At 38.1% G+C, this 18,024-nt stretch overlaps 1 protein-coding gene across 3 annotated transcripts in view; it reads right to left on the bottom strand.

Annotated features, from left to right (window-relative positions):
- Nucleotides 1–498: 498 nt before the first annotated feature.
- The window catches only part of PRDM5 (PR/SET domain 5), a 60,758-nt gene continuing 43,232 nt past the window's right edge, over nucleotides 499–18,024 (bottom strand). For all 3 annotated transcript variants that reach the window (XM_086888111.1, XM_086888109.1, XM_086888110.1), the window contains 3 exons: nucleotides 16,941–17,026; nucleotides 7,440–7,544; nucleotides 499–2,780 (listed from right to left, as the gene is read on the bottom strand). In XM_086888111.1, coding sequence (XP_086744237.1) covers nucleotides 2,616–2,780; nucleotides 7,440–7,544; nucleotides 16,941–17,026 — 356 coding nt within the window. In that variant the 3' untranslated portion in view covers nucleotides 499–2,615. The remainder of the gene's footprint in view (nucleotides 2,781–7,439; nucleotides 7,545–16,940; nucleotides 17,027–18,024) is intronic.

Genomic DNA, 18,024 nt, shown 5'->3' with positions numbered 1-18,024 from the left:
TTCTTCCTTTCTGTTTTGCTCCTTTTTTTTTTTTCTTTATGAAAGCTACAATCAAATAAAAATATGTAGCATACTGGTAAAGTCTGCCTTGCATATAAAATCAATTACACAGTTCATTGATCCAGTAATGTGAAACATATTACCCCTGACTGGGAGAAATTCAGGCCCCCATGGAAAGAACAGGGCAGCTCTTGCTGTGGAAAGGCCTGGAGCTGCCGAGCCAGGTGCTGGCTCTGTAGCAGCTCAGGTCTACAGCAATTTTAGCCCAAAGGGAAAGTTCCTGGAGAACAAGGTGGAAAAGATGCTCACCTGGAGCTGGGCTTCAACCTCCTGCACCTGCTTCTTGCGCTTGCCAGGAAGGTGTAAATTCCCTCACTGATCCTGTCAATCCCTTGGTCTGTTGACACCGTAAGCAAGATCAAAGCTTCAGCTGCTTAACTGCTGTTGCTGATTGCACACAGCAAGATTAATCTTTATATATTGTAGCTTACCTAGAAATAATTTGAAAAAAAACCACATTCTCCTCTTTATTTACTGACTTTCACAATTAGGTATTCTTCTCAAAAGCAGATATTAACCCTAAATATTCAACTTTGCAGTACAGATTTCTGGCAAAAATCCTATGCAAAACATGTAAATATGTTAAATTCTCCTCTTTTTTTCCCCAAAACGATTTTCTTCTTTGTATTTTAACAGACTTGTCCCTCAAAAACTCCTTAGAAAACCTTCACTTTTGTTTGTTTTGGTTTGGGGAGTTTTTTTGGTACTTTATTTTCCTTCTACTGTTCCTTGTGCCTGGGTTTGTACTGACCAAATGGAAAAAGGAAAAATATAAAAGGCTGAAAAAGAAAGAATTACAAAGAATTGGAATCTTGGTTTTCCTTTGGTTCAACATATGCACATGTCAAAAAAGTCACCAATCTAATTCTTCTTGGACATAATTAAGAACATATAGATTTAAAAAAAAAATCACACAATTCAGTATATGATAACGGTTGCTTTGGCTATCTAACACTAAAAATTTTATTATTTTTATAGTAATTACCAGTAAATTCAAGTTTACTGGACTGAGAAATCAACTGTTCTGATAAATTGTAACAAAATCTTTACAAACAAGGAGAGGAAATGTTATTTACTCAACTTTATAATGCTTACACACATAGAATATACTTGATTTATTATGAACATATTTGTGGAATTTATTATGAACAGATTTGTGGAATGGAACTGGCCAAGTCTCCAAATTTCTCCTACCTCTCAGGAAGCAAATAGGGGATGAAGGCTTAGGATGCTTTTACTCATAGGAGGTTGCCACAAACAAGAGAATCACTCATAATTACACTTCTCCAAAACCTGCAGGAACCCTATAGAGATGTCCCAGTTCTTTCTGAAAAACACTGACAGGTCCAAAATGAATCTGAAGAGTTTGCTAATGCCAGAGCCTTAATATTAACTGCTGATAACTCAGGAATTCCACATGCAATCAACCCTCTGAAGTTACAGTTTTACTGTCCTTGTAGATAAGAATTTCCTGGTTATCTGGCTGTGAAAGAGGGCCTGTGGGAACTCTTTTGAAGAGTCTCCTGCAGCAAACAACTCACTCTGATAACATGAAGAATTTGACTGCTATTTGGTTTAAAAGCAGTATTTTTCCCAGAGCTCATGAAGAGAATTAAGAAAAAAAAAGAAAAAGGTATTTAAGTGGTATGAAGAAATCCAGGGCATCTGATTCAGCAGGAAGAAACACTGTGGGAACCAGCTATTCACCAAGAAATCAAATATATTTCTATTCAATCAACAATTCTAGCTGCTCAAGCCACCCTGTTAAGATGTCTTTCCACTTGCCTTGCCAGCCACAGTGATGAGTATGAATACAGTACTTAAAACTAAATAGCTCAATATTTTCACTTCAGTCTTGTTTCATGTAACCAGAGGAAATAAATCCTCCTCAATCTCATACAGGAACACTGAACGTTGACAGATTTCCACAGTTCTCTACCCACACATTTTGGCATCTCAAGAATCAATTTAAGTTAATGAGTTTCATACAGTAATGAGAAAGCTGCAAATAAAATGAGACAAAATTGGGTTATAACAAAATACAGAATTGTGATATGAATAAAACAAGCCTGGATACAATCAGCAGTCAATTAGAATGACAAATTCTGTGTGGTTTCAAATTAAATAAATTTAATATAGCCTTGTAGGTTAGATACAGAAATACAGTTGCAGACAGCCAAGAGTTCCATTGCAAGTGTCCAGGATTTCCAGGCACTGCTACTAATATCTAAGTTTCTAAGGATGTCACTAATAAAGAGAAGTTTGCTTAAAGCTTCTTTGCTTAAGTAAGGATAAAATTTTTCCAAAGTTCTTGCATCTTCTTTTTTTTATTATTTTTTATTTTCAAGCTGTTTTATTTATTTTCAATCAGAATGTCTTTGGGTTTGTTTATTTTTTTCCTACTAACATATTTTCAACAAAACTGGGAAAAATAACATGTGAAGGCATTACAGAGTTGTTTCTCCTGACTGTGCTTACTGGCCAGGTGGAAAGTCTGGAATCTGTACATGTGCAAATGCACCACTGTGGATCCACTCTTCTCACTGAGGCCGTATTTAGCTGTCAGTTTCTCCATGGACATTTTCCATGTGCACTTTGAGGTAGTCATTCCTTGTAAACTTCTTGTGGCAGAGCTGGCACTCTGCCATGGGGCGGTTGGGGTTGTGAGTCAGCTTGTGGCGGATCAGCATCTTCTTCAGGCTGAAGGACAGGTCACAAACCTGAGGCAGTGAAGACAAGGACAAAGTATTAAAATTTTAAGCATGTAAAACACTTCTAAGGTTACATCACTGAGGCCACAGCCACACATACCTGCAGTACCTAATAAATGAGCTGGTCTTTTGAAGAAAAACTCCTTCAGAGAGCACTTGAAAGACTTTTACTGTGCTTGCTATCTCTTTATGTTGTATATTGGGAGTGGTACCACAGGCACAAGGATGCTGTCTGCCTACAAAAGACTCAATCTTCAAAATACCAACATTTTGACGTGTGTCCTGGTAACACTGTAGAGCTTTGTTCAGGTTTCTTTAAAGCTACTGTTCTATCTGGGATGCAGCAAAAATTATGGCAAAACATCATGAGCATCCATCAGTTCAAATGAAATATTTCCTTCTGGAACTCCAGAATGACACCTGCAGCTTCCAAAGGAACCAGTTCCAATTGCTCAGTCACAAGGAGGGAGGAGTGAGAATGAAGAGGTTCTGAAGACTGCAAGAAAGGTTAATTACTAATATAAAGGAAACCTCGTTGTTCCAGCCTTTCTCTGCCTGGCCAAGAAAAGGGAAGACATCTGCTAAATGAAGGTGCAATTCCTTTGCATTATTATCTGGTGTGCTGCTTTCCTTCCTCCACTGTATTCTAAGCAGTCAATTCATTCTGCTATTTGAATAAATGGACAGAGGCATGAGGGACTCTGCCATACTAAACCCACCACTTCATAAAAATCCCTGTATTGAAGTTAAAATGAGAAACACAGAAGGTTAAAAGAACAAGTTCAGCAAAGAAAAGTTAGAATTAAAAGTTAAGGCAAGACACCAACTCAACTGAAACTGTGCAGTTATATTGTCACACTCACCTACCATGCAAGGAAATATTGTAATATAAATTTGACAGGGAAATGAAGAAAAAAAGAAGCAGCTGCTGATTTGACAAATGAAACAGACAAGAGTCATAAAACTAAACAAGAATGAACATCCACAGGCTTGCACTTGTAAAATTCCATGTTCATTCCAGACAATATCTCCTTCATGCAGAAAAAACCCCAAGGAACCCAGGACAATCCCTCTTGAGAAAAACAAAGCTTTAAATTTATACTGGCACCAAACTACTGCAAATGCTGAATGATGACTGATCGCTTTCAAAACCACAAGAGCTGACTATCCAAGTAGATCATCTTGACCTCTGGCATACAGATTTTATGCCAGTTAAGCCAAAAACATTAAATGACCATAAAATGGCAATGGCCAGAGGGAAATTTTGTACCCAAAATAATTTCTCCCCACAGTGTACGTGCTGCTGCACCAGAACATGTTTGACTTTATGACATGACGTAATGTTGAAGACCTTCATACAGCAATTGCAGCTCTCCAGCTTTTCCCCCAGTGAATAATCTCTGAAAAAAACCTCTTTGAGACCCAAGAAACAGCCACCCTTTGTTACTGACAGTGAACCTCAATTTCAGCATGCACTGATCAGCTCTGAGAGCTGCTTTTGCCAAACACTTTCTGTTTCTCCTCCACAGAGCATACAAAGGGAACCTGTAACATTTATCTAATCACAGCCTCAAATCCCAGTGTGTTACAAGTGTCACACCCTTGTAAATACTCCATGTTTCTTGAGAGCTAGCAGTCAGGGATATACACACATACAAGATATGTGTGTGTGTGTGTGTGTGTGTATGCTCTGTGTATCCTACACACAGCTCTTCATTTCTAAAATAAACAGCTTCTAACACAGCCTCAAAGTACATTTTTTCATTTATTCTGCTCATGTAACTAATATAATGCGTCCTTCTGTTCTTCCAAGGCTCCAGCACGTTGTGCTACCTTCCTTCTTCAAAAAGAACATGGAATGCACAGGAATTGCACATCCTGTGCTGTGCTTATGCAGAAAAGTTTGGGAGATTTTTTTTTTAAGAGTTCGCTTCGTATATCAATTTTGTAATTGCAATACGGTATTTTATCAATTTACAACCACTCTTGCTAATGTGCACTTGAGCTCTAACCAATCTCTTCAAAACGATCAAAGTTTTGGTCAGGTAGGGAGGATGGAAAAGACTGACATTCGAAAGTAAGTGTAAGGTCAACCAGAGGCAGAGTGGAAGGAAATACTGTACTGCAAAGAAACCAGGACAGGCAGTACTTGACCTTTCTGCCCCCACCAAAATCATCTATTGTCTCTGAGAAACTGAAGTTTAATTTGCCTTCTAATAAAAAAACAGGCTTCTCTGCAGAGGACAGACATCTAATTTGCTATGAAAAATTGCATTTCTATTTCCATATTTCAGTTATTTTCACTTTTCTAGGTGACATGTATTAGAATTGCCATCTTAAATGGGAATATTCAATTTCCACTATGATCCGTGGGATGTGAGAGTTGGAGACATTAAGGTCTGAAAATGCTCTCACTGACTGATAAGACACAGGAATAGAGACATAAATAAACTGTAGCACTTTTCTCAAACAAAGCACAAGGATTAATTTCACATGTAACTCAATCCTGCACTGTAATGACTGTTCCATGTGCCTGAGAGAGAAGAGTGAAGACAGGAAGAAAAGACTTGATTTTTATTTCTGACTCTAGGAAAAAAAAAAAATCTTTTTAAAGCAAAAACACAGACTAAAAGGATACCAAAAAAATTGGTATGTGATATTCCAGAGATAAGAACTTGGGGAAGTTGTTGCCATAAATTACCACTTAAGTCACTGTAAGAAAAAGGAGAGCATCTACAGATATCTTGAGTAGAATAAAAAAAAAATGTAGGTGAAAATACTTGAGTGTAAAAAGGAAATTTAGTATCGGGTAGCCCACAATAAATGTCCCCCATAGGGACATTTTTCTGTAATTGTCCACTACTGGTTTCCCTGTAACTTCTGCATAAACATCTGGAATTATGCAATATGCAAGACAGCTCTGGAGGAATGGGCTGCTCTGGGTGATATTTACTGTGTCCCCAGCATGTGCAGAACAGGAGCCCAGGTGAAATAAGGAGAAATGATTGAAAACATCGATTTTAACCCTCTCCAAGTGTGCATTAAGCAACAGACCATGGTGAGCACTTGGGTGACTGGAGCATGCAGGAATGAACAGTGGAGGCAACTGTTATTTTATGTCCAAACCTCAAAAAATCAGCAGCCTCTGGCAGGGTGCAGCCAGCAAAAGGCTCCTTCTCAAGAGTGGTTTTGGTGAAACAAAGCAGAAACTTGAAGTACAAAAAACATCACCAGTAACTGAAGGTACACTCTGAAAAATTCTCAAGTGAAGAACTAGGACTAGACACAGATTACAGCTGTTTCTAGAAATGCTATGGTTTGGGAAAGCACAGCTCTACTTCATTCATTTTTGAGGAAAACTGAAGGAAAAGCCAAAATAGGGAAGCATATTTTTCTACAGCTCCTATTTCTAATTAAAGCAAGGGAAAAGAATAAAATAGAACCACCACACCAAGTTAGTCTGCAAAAGCACGGTCTGAATCCAAGAGCAGTGAATCTTGGATCCACAGTGTGGGAAAAACTGCATTTACACTGCAAGCTGGCCAAGAGCTGATAAACAGTACAACAGTCTGAAAGCTGAAAAAGTTATTGACAATGATTTGGAATTAGAGAAATCCTTAAGGTACTATGCAGAGCCAGAGTGAGATTATCCCAAAAGAATACAGCAAATCTCTTAACTTGGAGACATCAGCAAAATATCTCAGTTGAACTTTTTCATGAAATTAATATATTTTATTCTCAATGAAACGACATCAGATTATTCATTAAAAACCAGAACAGTTAACAGACCCTTGAAACTTTCCTGCCAAGCTGCTATTCTAATTTTGCATCTAATTATATAAATTTCTGAGCAAATTCATAGCTGCTCAGACTGAGCCATTTAGGATATAACTGGGCTGGCAGTCCCCTGTGAGTGCTTCATGAAGAAAACAAAACACCTAGACTAATTCTACATCCATTCGGATGCCTTTCTATAAATCCTTGAGCAACGATTTTGGCATTCAGTAAGTCTGGAAGACATTATTCCCCAACAGTTTTTGGACATTCAGCCTTCCCAGCTACCTCCCAAAAGCTGAGAGATGCTGTATACAAGGGGGGCAGGCCACATGAAGGGTACCTGACAGTGATCATGAGCTGTCACAAGATAGGCTGCATTTCAGCCGTGTGAGCATGCACAGCACCCCAGACTGAACAACAACAAGGGGCTGTGAGTAGATGTTGAAAATATCAGACCAGATTTCACCAGAAACAAGCAATTCTGAATTCCTATTTGTGTCATTCAACATCAGAAGCATTGAGAGTCCATGTAATAAATGAAATCCCTTTTCCTACACAAGCTAATCTCCAACTATTAATCTGTCATACAATTCATACAGGAACCCAAGCAGCATGAATTTGTAAATGGCAACATCCAAATTACATTACTAATGGTGAAAATAACCCTCATGGGATCCAAAACCATAAAATGAATGGGTGTGCGTGGCTCTTGGCAAGCAAAGAGGGTACATGAAATTCCCTGAATGGCCTTTCATTCCTTGGGCAATCCAAGCCCACGTCAAGTGCAACTATGCCACAAGCAATAGGTACAAGGCCACAATATCCCTGCAGTTAAATCCTGCTGCTGCACTGAGGCTGAGAAGACAAAGGAAAAAGAGGAGAAGAACTCACATCACACTGGAAGGGCTTCTCCCCTGTGTGGGTCCTCATGTGCTCGTCCAGGCCCCGCTTCTGACTGAAAGCCTTGTTACACTCCGAGCACTGGTACGGCTTTTCCTGCATGGAATGACAACAGCGAGTGAAAGTGAGTCAACACAGAGCCCAGGTCATTAAAGGAGTGGAATTCCATGCTGGATGGTGCAAGTTTTATATTCTCTCCAAGGTATTACAGTCAGTGAAAACAACAGAAAACGACTTTCAAATGATTAAGTGAAAGCTGGGAAAGCTGTGGCCTGACAGTTTCCACTTCAGCACCCACTTATGAATTAATTATCTGTTCCAGTCTTTCAAACCCAGCCATTTGGGGAGTCTGCTGTTTGTCACGTGAAAGGTACAGAAACATAAAATTCCACTGTTCTTTCCTTTATCCTCCACAAATGCTTAAAGCATAAGGACAAGTAAGATTATCCACAAAAGCTTCGAGTTTGTTTGGAGGTTTCCAAGCAGGGGGAGAGGTGAGGGAAGAGGAAGAGGAGGTAGAAGGAAAGCCTGTGGTAGCAGAAAAACTTATTTGAAAAAGTGGTGACAGAAGGTTAATCACATACTCATTGCAGAATCTCAAAAGAAGGGCAGATGGCAACCAAACCATCTGTATTTTTATTAGAACTATTGGTTAGCAGCTACTGTAAAACATGATGTTAGAAAAGTTGCAATCTCACTGACCTCAAATAAATAATTTACATATACTTATGTAAAGATATTTTTCTTTCAAGTTCTTCCTTCATACAGACATTTATATAGGTGTAATTCCTCCTTGACTCCACTGAAGTTACAAAAGAACTGTACAGAAATCAACAATAAATGAATTAAATGCAAGAATTAGCTTTATGACACTGCAAATGTCCTCAGGAAAATTTTCATGTTCTAGGGGCACCCTTATTTTTGAACCAACTAGACTTCCCTCACTCTCATTCTACTTTTTTCTCTAATTCTGGACTCTAATTCTGGACTACTTAAGTTCTGAAGAAAGGTATTTTAAGAAAAGTAAACACTTTTTACTTTAAATCAAATTGAAAGCAATGACTATAAATCAATAGGCAAAAAAAAGCAGCTAGATCTATGAATTAACAAATAATAGGCAGTAATCAAGTTCTTTTGGGAGATGATGTGGGATCCAAGGATAAGTGAGATGGAACAACACAAGCAACAAAGAGAATAAGCTGTCTGCTTATTGAATTCCTCCTCTCAATCTCTGGGAACCATCAGGTGTCCATACATTGCCGAATCCTGCCAGGATTCAGCAGCATTCACCATCCACCTAACACAGAGCACTATCAATTAGTGCTGGGTATGTCCCAGTCTCTCTCTTTAGGGCAGCTCTCTCCAGAGACCTCAGTGGAGCAAAGATGGGGTTCCTTCATTTTGCAGTCTCCTCCCATCAAGTCTCCTAAAAAAGGCAGCGTAATTTCCATGGTTCTTCAGTAGACAGGAAAACATAAAAAATTACCTAAAAAAGATCCAAATCAATCTGTGAAAAAAAATATAAATTATCATCTAGACCAAAAAAGTTCATGTCACAGGGAACTTTGCTGACCTAACTAAAGACTTCACGGAGCAGGGTCTGCATTTTTAAGGGAAGTGTATGAATAAGCCATGTGAAAAGCAGGTTTCTGCAACAACCCCTTAATTGGTTTTGCATTGTGGTTAACACAAACCACATTTCTGTGAGTTCTCCAAAAGCAGCTTTTCTGTGTGGAGGCTGCTCCCCAGAAAGTGCAAAGTGAAATATACGATGTGCACATCTTAAACACCTACAAAAACATTCACTACTGCAAACTTCACCGGGTGGACTCGCTCCCTTTTTATTATCTTGGTCTTCAGCTATCTGAAGAACTGACTTGAAAATGACCAGGTCAATCATTCCAGTGCTAAATTGATTTCAGGATTCCATTTTGGATAAAGAGCCATTTTAAACTCCGGGAAGCTGGAGTCACAAACCTGGGCCTGTATTAACTTCCCCCAGGTTATGTTTGGCTGTTATGTATTTTATATTTGTATTATTCTCTGTGGCAAAAAAGGGTGTATCTAACATCCCCTTGGCATTTGTATTGAAATTCACATATGTAGTGCATGAAACACATCCAGAGCTGTCTTTGATCTAATTTTAGATCCTTTCCATCTGTATATTCCAGTGACTTCAGCAGACATGACTCTTGATTCACACCAGCCTCCTCTCCCCTGAGTGAAGCTGCCCCTCCATTCACATCTGTGTCTGTTTCAGGAAAACCAGCAGTGCTGTCCAGAGCAAAACTTGGCCCTCAGTTTATCTCGAGAAAAAAAGACTCTTTTTTTTGTGGGTTTTTTTTTTTTTCTGTGTGTTTTTTGTTGTTTTGGTTTGGCTTCTTGTTTGTTTGTTTTGCTGGTTTTGAAGAAGGTATCATCCTCAGAGATCAGTTTCTTCAAAAGAAAATGTTCTGTGCTTTTCCTTTTCTCTCTGCTCCCTCTCCCCCTCGTGTCAAATTTCCGTTGCACAATGCTTGGAGAAAGCAACACTTGTAACATGGAAAATATGATTTTTGCTTGGCATAACCATCACTGCTTTAAATGTGAGCAGAGGGAAAAAAAGAGATAAAAACCATGGCAACAGATCTGAAAAAGTTAATGCCACCATGAAAAGACAAAAGGGGCCAACGCCGAGATGAGAAAAAAAGCTGGACAGATTTAAAACATCAAAACAAGGGAAAACCTGCTAACTGTCTATAAACAGGAGCTCATTGGGAAGATGATCCAAGTCTGACTGCAGAGGAGTTAGCAAGTGCTGATACTATAAATCTGCCCTCTGTTGAAGAAGAATCTGCCAGGCCATGGCTATGGTGGCAGCCAAGCTGAAGGCCTACATGTGTTTTCTTTTATTGATGATCTAAATGAGGAAGGGAGCAGGGAGAGCAGGAGAGACAGGACATGGCTGATACTGCAGTGATTTAATATCACAGTTTTAAGCATGCCAGGTATGAAGAGAAATATGTAGATCAGGATTTACAACCTTCCTGCCTCTGAACAAAGAAAGGCCAAGCAGAGCCCAGTGCTACTCTGGAAGGTGCTTTGTTTTAAGACTGACACATGCTAACCTAAAAGCTCCCATCTCTGATGGGCTTCACCATTAAAACTGAGAGAAATCAAACATTTTAAAAACCATATCAAATAAAACACTGCCTGCAGCACACATTCCCATGTCTGTGGATGGCTGAATCACAAATCACACCGTGAATTCTAAGCAAACTGTGCTTTGCATTAGAAAGACCTCACTCAGAACACAACAAATCTCAAGGACATTTGATGCACCTTCAACAACTTGACACAAAGTGTGCAGAGTGTCCTGCAAGCACAGCAGATGGAAATGCTCAAATTCAGAATATCTGAACTGCTGCTGCAGTTGCCTGTATGTCCCTCAAGAAATATAAATATATTATATACACTAAGTCAGCACGTGTGTACTCGTTGTTTCTGTGAACCTGGTAATATTGGTTACACAGGTGAAACATTAATGACTTTGATAGGAGTCTCTCCAAATTGATTTCTAAATCAAAATTTAGAATCTAAATCTAAATTTAGAACTATTGCATCCACTCAACAGTAACAACAAGACAAATATAATTTAAACATTATTATTACCAAATAAACATATCTCAAGATTAAAATAACATTAACAACACAACTACCAACTTGATGAGTCTGCATTTTCAGCATGCTGAAAAATGAAGATTAAGAGAAGTTCAGAGAAAAAAAGGAAAATTTTTTCAGGTATACTTGTGACATGAACATGAAAACTGACAGACATGAAGAATTAGTGATGCTACAGAACACAAAAAAATAAAATAAATAATCCTTTTCTTTCCACTATTGTAAAACAAAGCCTTCCTTTGCAACCAGAAAAATCTTAAAATGTCTATTGATGAAATACTGATACAGTAACACTACCTGTTTTCAAAAGGCATTTTATGTGAAAATTGTGAAAATATCAGTATTACTCTAATCAAATATGATTTATGTGCTTGCATTATCACCTCAACAGAGGGTTAATAAAAAGACTGTTTTGAAAAAAAATCAGGAAAATGAAAAAACATGTCCCAGAACAAGAAAACATGACCAGGCAGGTAACATTAAAATACACCAGTCATGACAGCAGCTACCAGGAGCTCGTCATTCTCAAAGAGAAATCTGGAAATCCTACGGCTTTGCCAACTGAAAATGCAAGAAGTCTGCTTACACTTAAAATCACAGATAGCCCAAGTACACAGACTCCAGTTTTGTATCTAAGTGTGGAAAAAATTCAAGAACTAACAAGATGCTCCCTTTGTAACTGGAAAGTTCCTGCAAGTTACAGCAAGTGGCTGACCCAGAGACAGAGGCCTACTTAAATTGCTAATGTAACACTGACACTGGAACACAAAGGGTGATGAGAATTTACAACTCTACACAAGTAGTAGGGATTTGAAACTTATAATATTAAACCTCAATTAAAAAATCACTTTACATGTTTCTTCTGTTGAAAAGTAAAATCCTGTAAAACAAAATATTTCCAACCATTAGAGCAAGCCAAGAAATTTTCCTGTTAAAACAACTGTGAAATAATTCTGGCAGATTTAAACAAAAATGTGACCTTTATTTGAAATGACTAATGTTTTTGTTAGAACAGGTCTCAATTAGTTCAGTTTTAGGAATATTAAAAAAAATAATCTTTTTTGCAATAACCTTTATAATTTAAACAAAAGCATGCATCTTCTCTGAAATGCCTGCCAGAAAAAAATGAAAAAGAAGTGCACTTCTTAAACAGTTCCAGTATATGCAATTCATTGGGTTTTACCATATCATTAACTTCCCATTTTCCGTGCTAGTCCTGCCTACTTGATACTCATAAACTGAGAAGTTCTGATTTCTTTGTGGTTTTTTGAACTGCTGAGGTAATTCCTGACCCTAAAATTTACTGAAGGAGGGTTTATTTAATCAGCATTGATGAAAATTCAATAGATGGTCACCTGCTCCTGGAAAATAACAGTATCAATATAGAAAAAGTACATTTTCACTCTGTGAGGAAGGGATGATCATCAGTCAACATTACATAAAAAAGTGTGAAAATATAGGTGCAGTGGGATTTAAACCTTCCACATTCTGCGTGCTAACACGGATTCCAGAGGCAAGGAAACCACAGCCCTGGCAAAGTCATCATCCTCAGGCAGATGTTTGGGAACTCACCCCTATCTCACCAACAGGGAAATATAGATAAAATCCAAGATGGAAAAACCCCACCAAATTCAATCATATTATTTCATTACTCACTGCCATGTGCACAGAAGTCTACAGCTAGTACACAAAGGAACTTTTTTTCTGACAACAGCATTCTATGGTGCTTCTAAACCACATGAACCTTTTTCAAACTTTAAGGTCAAATATTTCCTGGGAAACACAGGAGAAGTGAAATTACGTCAATATTGTCCTTGCATTATTTCTCATTTACTATTATTTTAATATTCTTCTGGGTTAAAAAAGAGAGTATATATACCTCTATAAATAATATAATACTTAACTCTTAAAAAAGAGTTATTCTTTTCTTAAAAAAGAGTTCCAAATGAGTGCCTTGGAAAGCCTGTTTAACTCAGGACCTCCTCTTGTTCAGGGAACAAAAACACTGTATGGAAGAGTCCTCTACAGGAGACTGCCTCACTTCCATACTCACCATGATTTATCCCTATTCCCATGAAATTCATAAATAAAACTTGATATTATTTCAAGGCTGGCTAATTTTTGCACATACTGAGGTTTTAAACATATTTAAATATTAATGTGTTTTAAAATAGTAGGCACTTATGCATGAAACAAAAATGATATATTGAAATTTCTCTAATTTTAAAATTACCTCAGAAATGTACCTCATTTAAGCACAGGCTGGCAGCTTCCACCCACTGGAAGTCAGATTTTTAAACAAGCTATAAAAATTAAATAGATCGGTTATATGTAAATGTGAAATATTCAAATCAAGTGACAAAAAAAGCCATTTTCAAACTCTTTCTGTTTTCCATCACTGAACCCAACTGTAATAAAATCACCATTTTCAGAAGTAATGAAAACATCAATTTAACATGACAACAACTCTGAGCACCTATCAATGGCCCTATTTCCAAGCATTACCAATTCTGTTGCTGTAACATACAATAATTTTTCCACATGTTTAAGCTCAAACGTTGCAATGTTAAAGTCAGGCACTGAATAAAGCCTCAGGAAAGAGCTGAAGTTTCCTGCAGTGTGAGGGTTGGAAATGTGCATGTGCAGCCCTCAAAGCTGATATGGTCTGTAAACTCATTTCATCAACAACTTCAATAAGTTCCTCATTTATGTTTTCCAAGGCTGTTATATTTCTCCTTAAGGGGGGAAAAAAAACCAAACCCATCAAACCATAAAGCAAACACATTTACTTTCATAGAAACAAATCAGTACTCAGGTGACATTTTAATGTCAAGTGGGTGGTGTTCTCTCCCCTGCCCTGGCCAGCAGGGGTTTGGCCTTGCCTTCTCTGTTTACCCCAGAGCTGGAGCTGACACCTGCGGCCACCCAGGCTGCGCTCACTTGAGCAGCTGCCAGACCTTAATCAACTTTCTGCAATGATTTTTCCAGCAGCTTTCCCTGATCCCCAGCAACAGGTCTGGCATTTAAGCCCACTGGTAAAATACGCTGAGATTTAATCTCTACTGTCTTTGGTGAATGTCACAGTGTTACTTTTAAGCTACTTCACAAACTTTCTGGCCAAAAGACCAGATTCCTTTCTTCCAAGATATTTATGAGAATAGCCCTTGCAGAAGGGTGCTATCATTGTGTTAAATTCTACATTGCTAGGCTCAGCAGATACAAAAATACCCTCAGGATTTATACATCTCACTATTTATTCTTTCAATAATGACTCTGCATGGAAGAATAAATTTCAAATAAAATGTATGTGTAGGAAAGGGTAAAAAAAAAGGAAGAGCCAACAACCTTACGGAGTTTTGAAAAGTCAAAACATGGGGTGACTGAAAAGAGAAATTTCAAGTGTGACTTCCTGGTTTTTCTTGTTCTTAGAACTGACAGAAGGACCCAAACCTTTGGCAAGCACAGTGCATTTTTTATTTCCTAATCTTTAATTCATCTTTGTTTAAATAGCCTAGGAACACAGAACAAGTCCTAGTGCATCAGCATTGGGCTCAGGGGTCTCAAACTCTTTCTGCACAGGTTCCTTTCTTCCGAGGAGAAGTCCTTACACGGTGCAGTTAGAAAACATCTCCTTCAGAGTCAGGACTCAGATCATGAGAACGACACACCTGAACAGCTCAGAAGCTGTTTCCTCTGCTGAGAGGGGATTGGTTTGGTTCTTGTACCCTGAATTCATGACAAACATCAACCTACTGCTGAGATTAAATACCTTCACATTCTTGCCAAGCACAAAAGAGTTCTTGTAAATAATGGTGTCTTCCCCATTTACCTCTCAGTATTGTTGCTCCCCCACTTCCTTTTCCCCTCCTTTCCAATTCCCTTCACCACTCTGTCCTTTCACACCAGCTAAAATACATATTTGTTCCCTTGTACCTGCACTAATATTTACTCACCTGAACCATCAAATAACAGCTTATTATCCTATAGTACTTCATGCATAAGGTTCTGCAGAACAGACTCAGGTGAAATTCCTCCTTCTTGCTTGAAAATATATGGAAGTCAGTAGTAAACTTTGTTTTCTCTTCTCTTGTTTTTATTAATAATTCTAGCCCATTTTTTTTCTGCCTCCTCCTAAGACCTCCTTTGATTTTTTTCACTTTCAATTCTGCTTAAATATTAAATGAGGTGAACAGTGAGGAAGAGGGAAAGTTGTGACATGCAAGATTATAGCAAGAGGCTTCAGTTTAGAAATTACCTTTAATGTAAACATTACCAGTACTGATTCCTGTTACCTCAAAGTGAAAAAAAAGATTTACATGGAGAAAATGAACATGCAATGGCAATCAAATATGAATGAGCCTCACTGTCAACTTTTGGGATAGGAGCAGCATCACCACAAGAAGAACCAAAATCTAATCAAGTCTAAAAAACCAGGTTTTGCCTGTATATTTAAATCCTACAGCATAGCTGTGGGGATGACCAGCAGTCTGCTTAGCATCTTCACACACCAAAATAAAAAAACCTGAAATGTGACCTTTCAGATGTAATGATCAACACATCTCAAGTGGAAACACTTGGATCACATTTGGTGTGAACTGAGTTCTTTGTACCTCTAAAGATGGCCTCCCTGGTACAGCAGAGAGTTTCCTGACACATTTTAAAACAAATTTTATTATGTTCTTACTGCAACACAAAGCCTGTGTAATTACACTGTCTACATATATTAAAAAGAAATACCCACTCCTTAAAATAACTCCTCCCTTTCCTATCAGCTAAAAAATGCTTAGAAGAAAACATCACTTGGTGTAAATCACTGTAGACTCTAAAAGCATAATTTTATTATTGTTTCCTCTATTTTTCTTCTACAGTGGCCAGGGGGTGTTTGTTGCTTTTAGTCAAGCTGTATGAAAAACCAGGGGAAAAAAATTGAATTTGGCACTGTTTCAAAGCTTGTTTACCCCTCACAGTCATGCAGAACTTAGATGGGTCATGAAATTTCTCCTGGTGCAAACACAGTTAAGAGGGGACAGTAACAACAGAAGAGAATTTATAGCACCTCTTAAAGTGATTTAACAGCTGGAAAAAGAGGAGAAACAACTAACAGTATGGGACTAGTCTGTTCCCAATGAACTACCAAGAAGTATTACACGAACTACTGATTGCTTGTACAGTTTGGGGTACAAAAGTTACAACTTTATCTAGGACCCACAGTTAATATGCTCAAGACCCACAGAAGAGTAGAGATTTAAGCAGTTTTTAATTTTACTTATTTAGAAAGCAATTCTGTGTGCCCATTTGCATATGAAGACTACAAAGTTAAATGTCACCATTCCTATTTCCCAGCAGATGCAGAATTTTCTTGGTTTGGCCTCAAGGCTGCGCTGATCTCTGTGAGCTGTAACAGCTCCTAGTTAAACACAACTTATATAAAAATGATTATCAGCTAGTAAAGGACAGCCTCTAGAAAAGCTCACATTGACTGGACTTTACTGGATATTGAAGTTTCCCTAACAGTGAAGCCTTTACAGAACTGTTTACTCAGTAAACAACACTAATTTATATCTATAAATAACCATGGGTTAAATGAAGAGGTTAGTACAGCTATTATTTCAACATAAAAGAAATGAAACATGAAAAATTAGAAGGTAAGGGAGTTCTAATTAGAATTTGTAAGTTAATGACTTGGATCTTTGCCTCTTATTTTGATAGGTATAAAATACTTTGGTTGGCAGAGCCTGATCTCCACACAAACAGCAGTTAATTACTTTTCACCACAGGAGCCACAGACAATCCTCAGGGAACCATAAAAACTCATCCTTGGGTGGGACTTACCCTGGTGTGGGTGCGAATGTGCATCTTCAAGCCATCGTTCTTGCTGAAAGCTTTGTCACAGTAAGGACACTGGTAAGGACGCTCACCTGAGAACAAGAGAAGCATCAGAACCCAGAAATGTGCCCTCAGAGGATGAAGGCCTTGCAGCACAGCTCTTTATCAAACTGAACTGCTTTTCTCTTCACAGAACAGATTTAAACTTTAGAAAAATTACAAATAATCCTGCCTGAGCGGGATGCAGTGCTGGATCAAAATATTCCTCTTTGCTGACTGATTTTGCACTACAATGTATGAATACACACAGACAGCCCTGGGGAAAATAAAACCAAAAAGAAAACACCTAATGCCCTTGCTCAAACCACATTCTACAGTGATTTACACATGGTCACTTTTATGGTTAGGCATTAACTGCTCCCAAATATTTCTTCTTTTTCACATCTGGTCATTATTAGAGGCCTCTGGGTGTCAGAATCCCAAAGGAATATAAAATCCACTCTTTTATTATGCTGTATCTGTGTTAGAAGCTGGTTAATCAAAAGTTTCTGCAATATTTGTGCTCCAGTTTATGACTGGAATAGAAGCAGAACAATCTTAGCATCTCCCTTGCAGCACCCCATATCTGAAAGGTATTTGTTTAATGCTCCATTACACTGGTGTCATTTGGCATCGATTTTCCCAAACTCACATTAGTGTAATGTGGATACTGAGCTGCTCAGAGACAAACAGTAAAGAGCTTCTGAGCACCATCATTTGGAAGAAATGTATTTTTATTTTTAACTCTTCAGGCAATGTACTGGAATCTGAGTCTACTGCCTCCTGCTCCTGTATAGAACGCTTTAAAAGCAAAGATCAGGTTGTTTTCCATTGCAAAACACAGTTGGAAAAATTAAGATGATAGAAAATTTTCTTTTAACAAAGTGGATTTTGATCTACACAACCATAATACTAAAGGTGTCTTTTCAAATAAAGGTTTGTCACAAGGAAAGCCTGTTTTATAAAGTCAGTGCACAGCTTTCTGCTCATGAAGGTATTTCTGCATGTGTAGATTTAACACAGACCAAATGCCAGGCACTTATTAACACTC

This window comes from Cyanistes caeruleus, chromosome 5 (assembly GCF_971803275.1).
Source record: "Cyanistes caeruleus chromosome 5, bCyaCae1.hap1.1, whole genome shotgun sequence".
Classification (NCBI taxonomy): Eukaryota; Metazoa; Chordata; class Aves; order Passeriformes; family Paridae; genus Cyanistes; species Cyanistes caeruleus.
The sequence above is the reverse complement of the archived record's forward strand: the minus strand, read 5'-3'. Positions and strand labels throughout refer to the sequence as shown.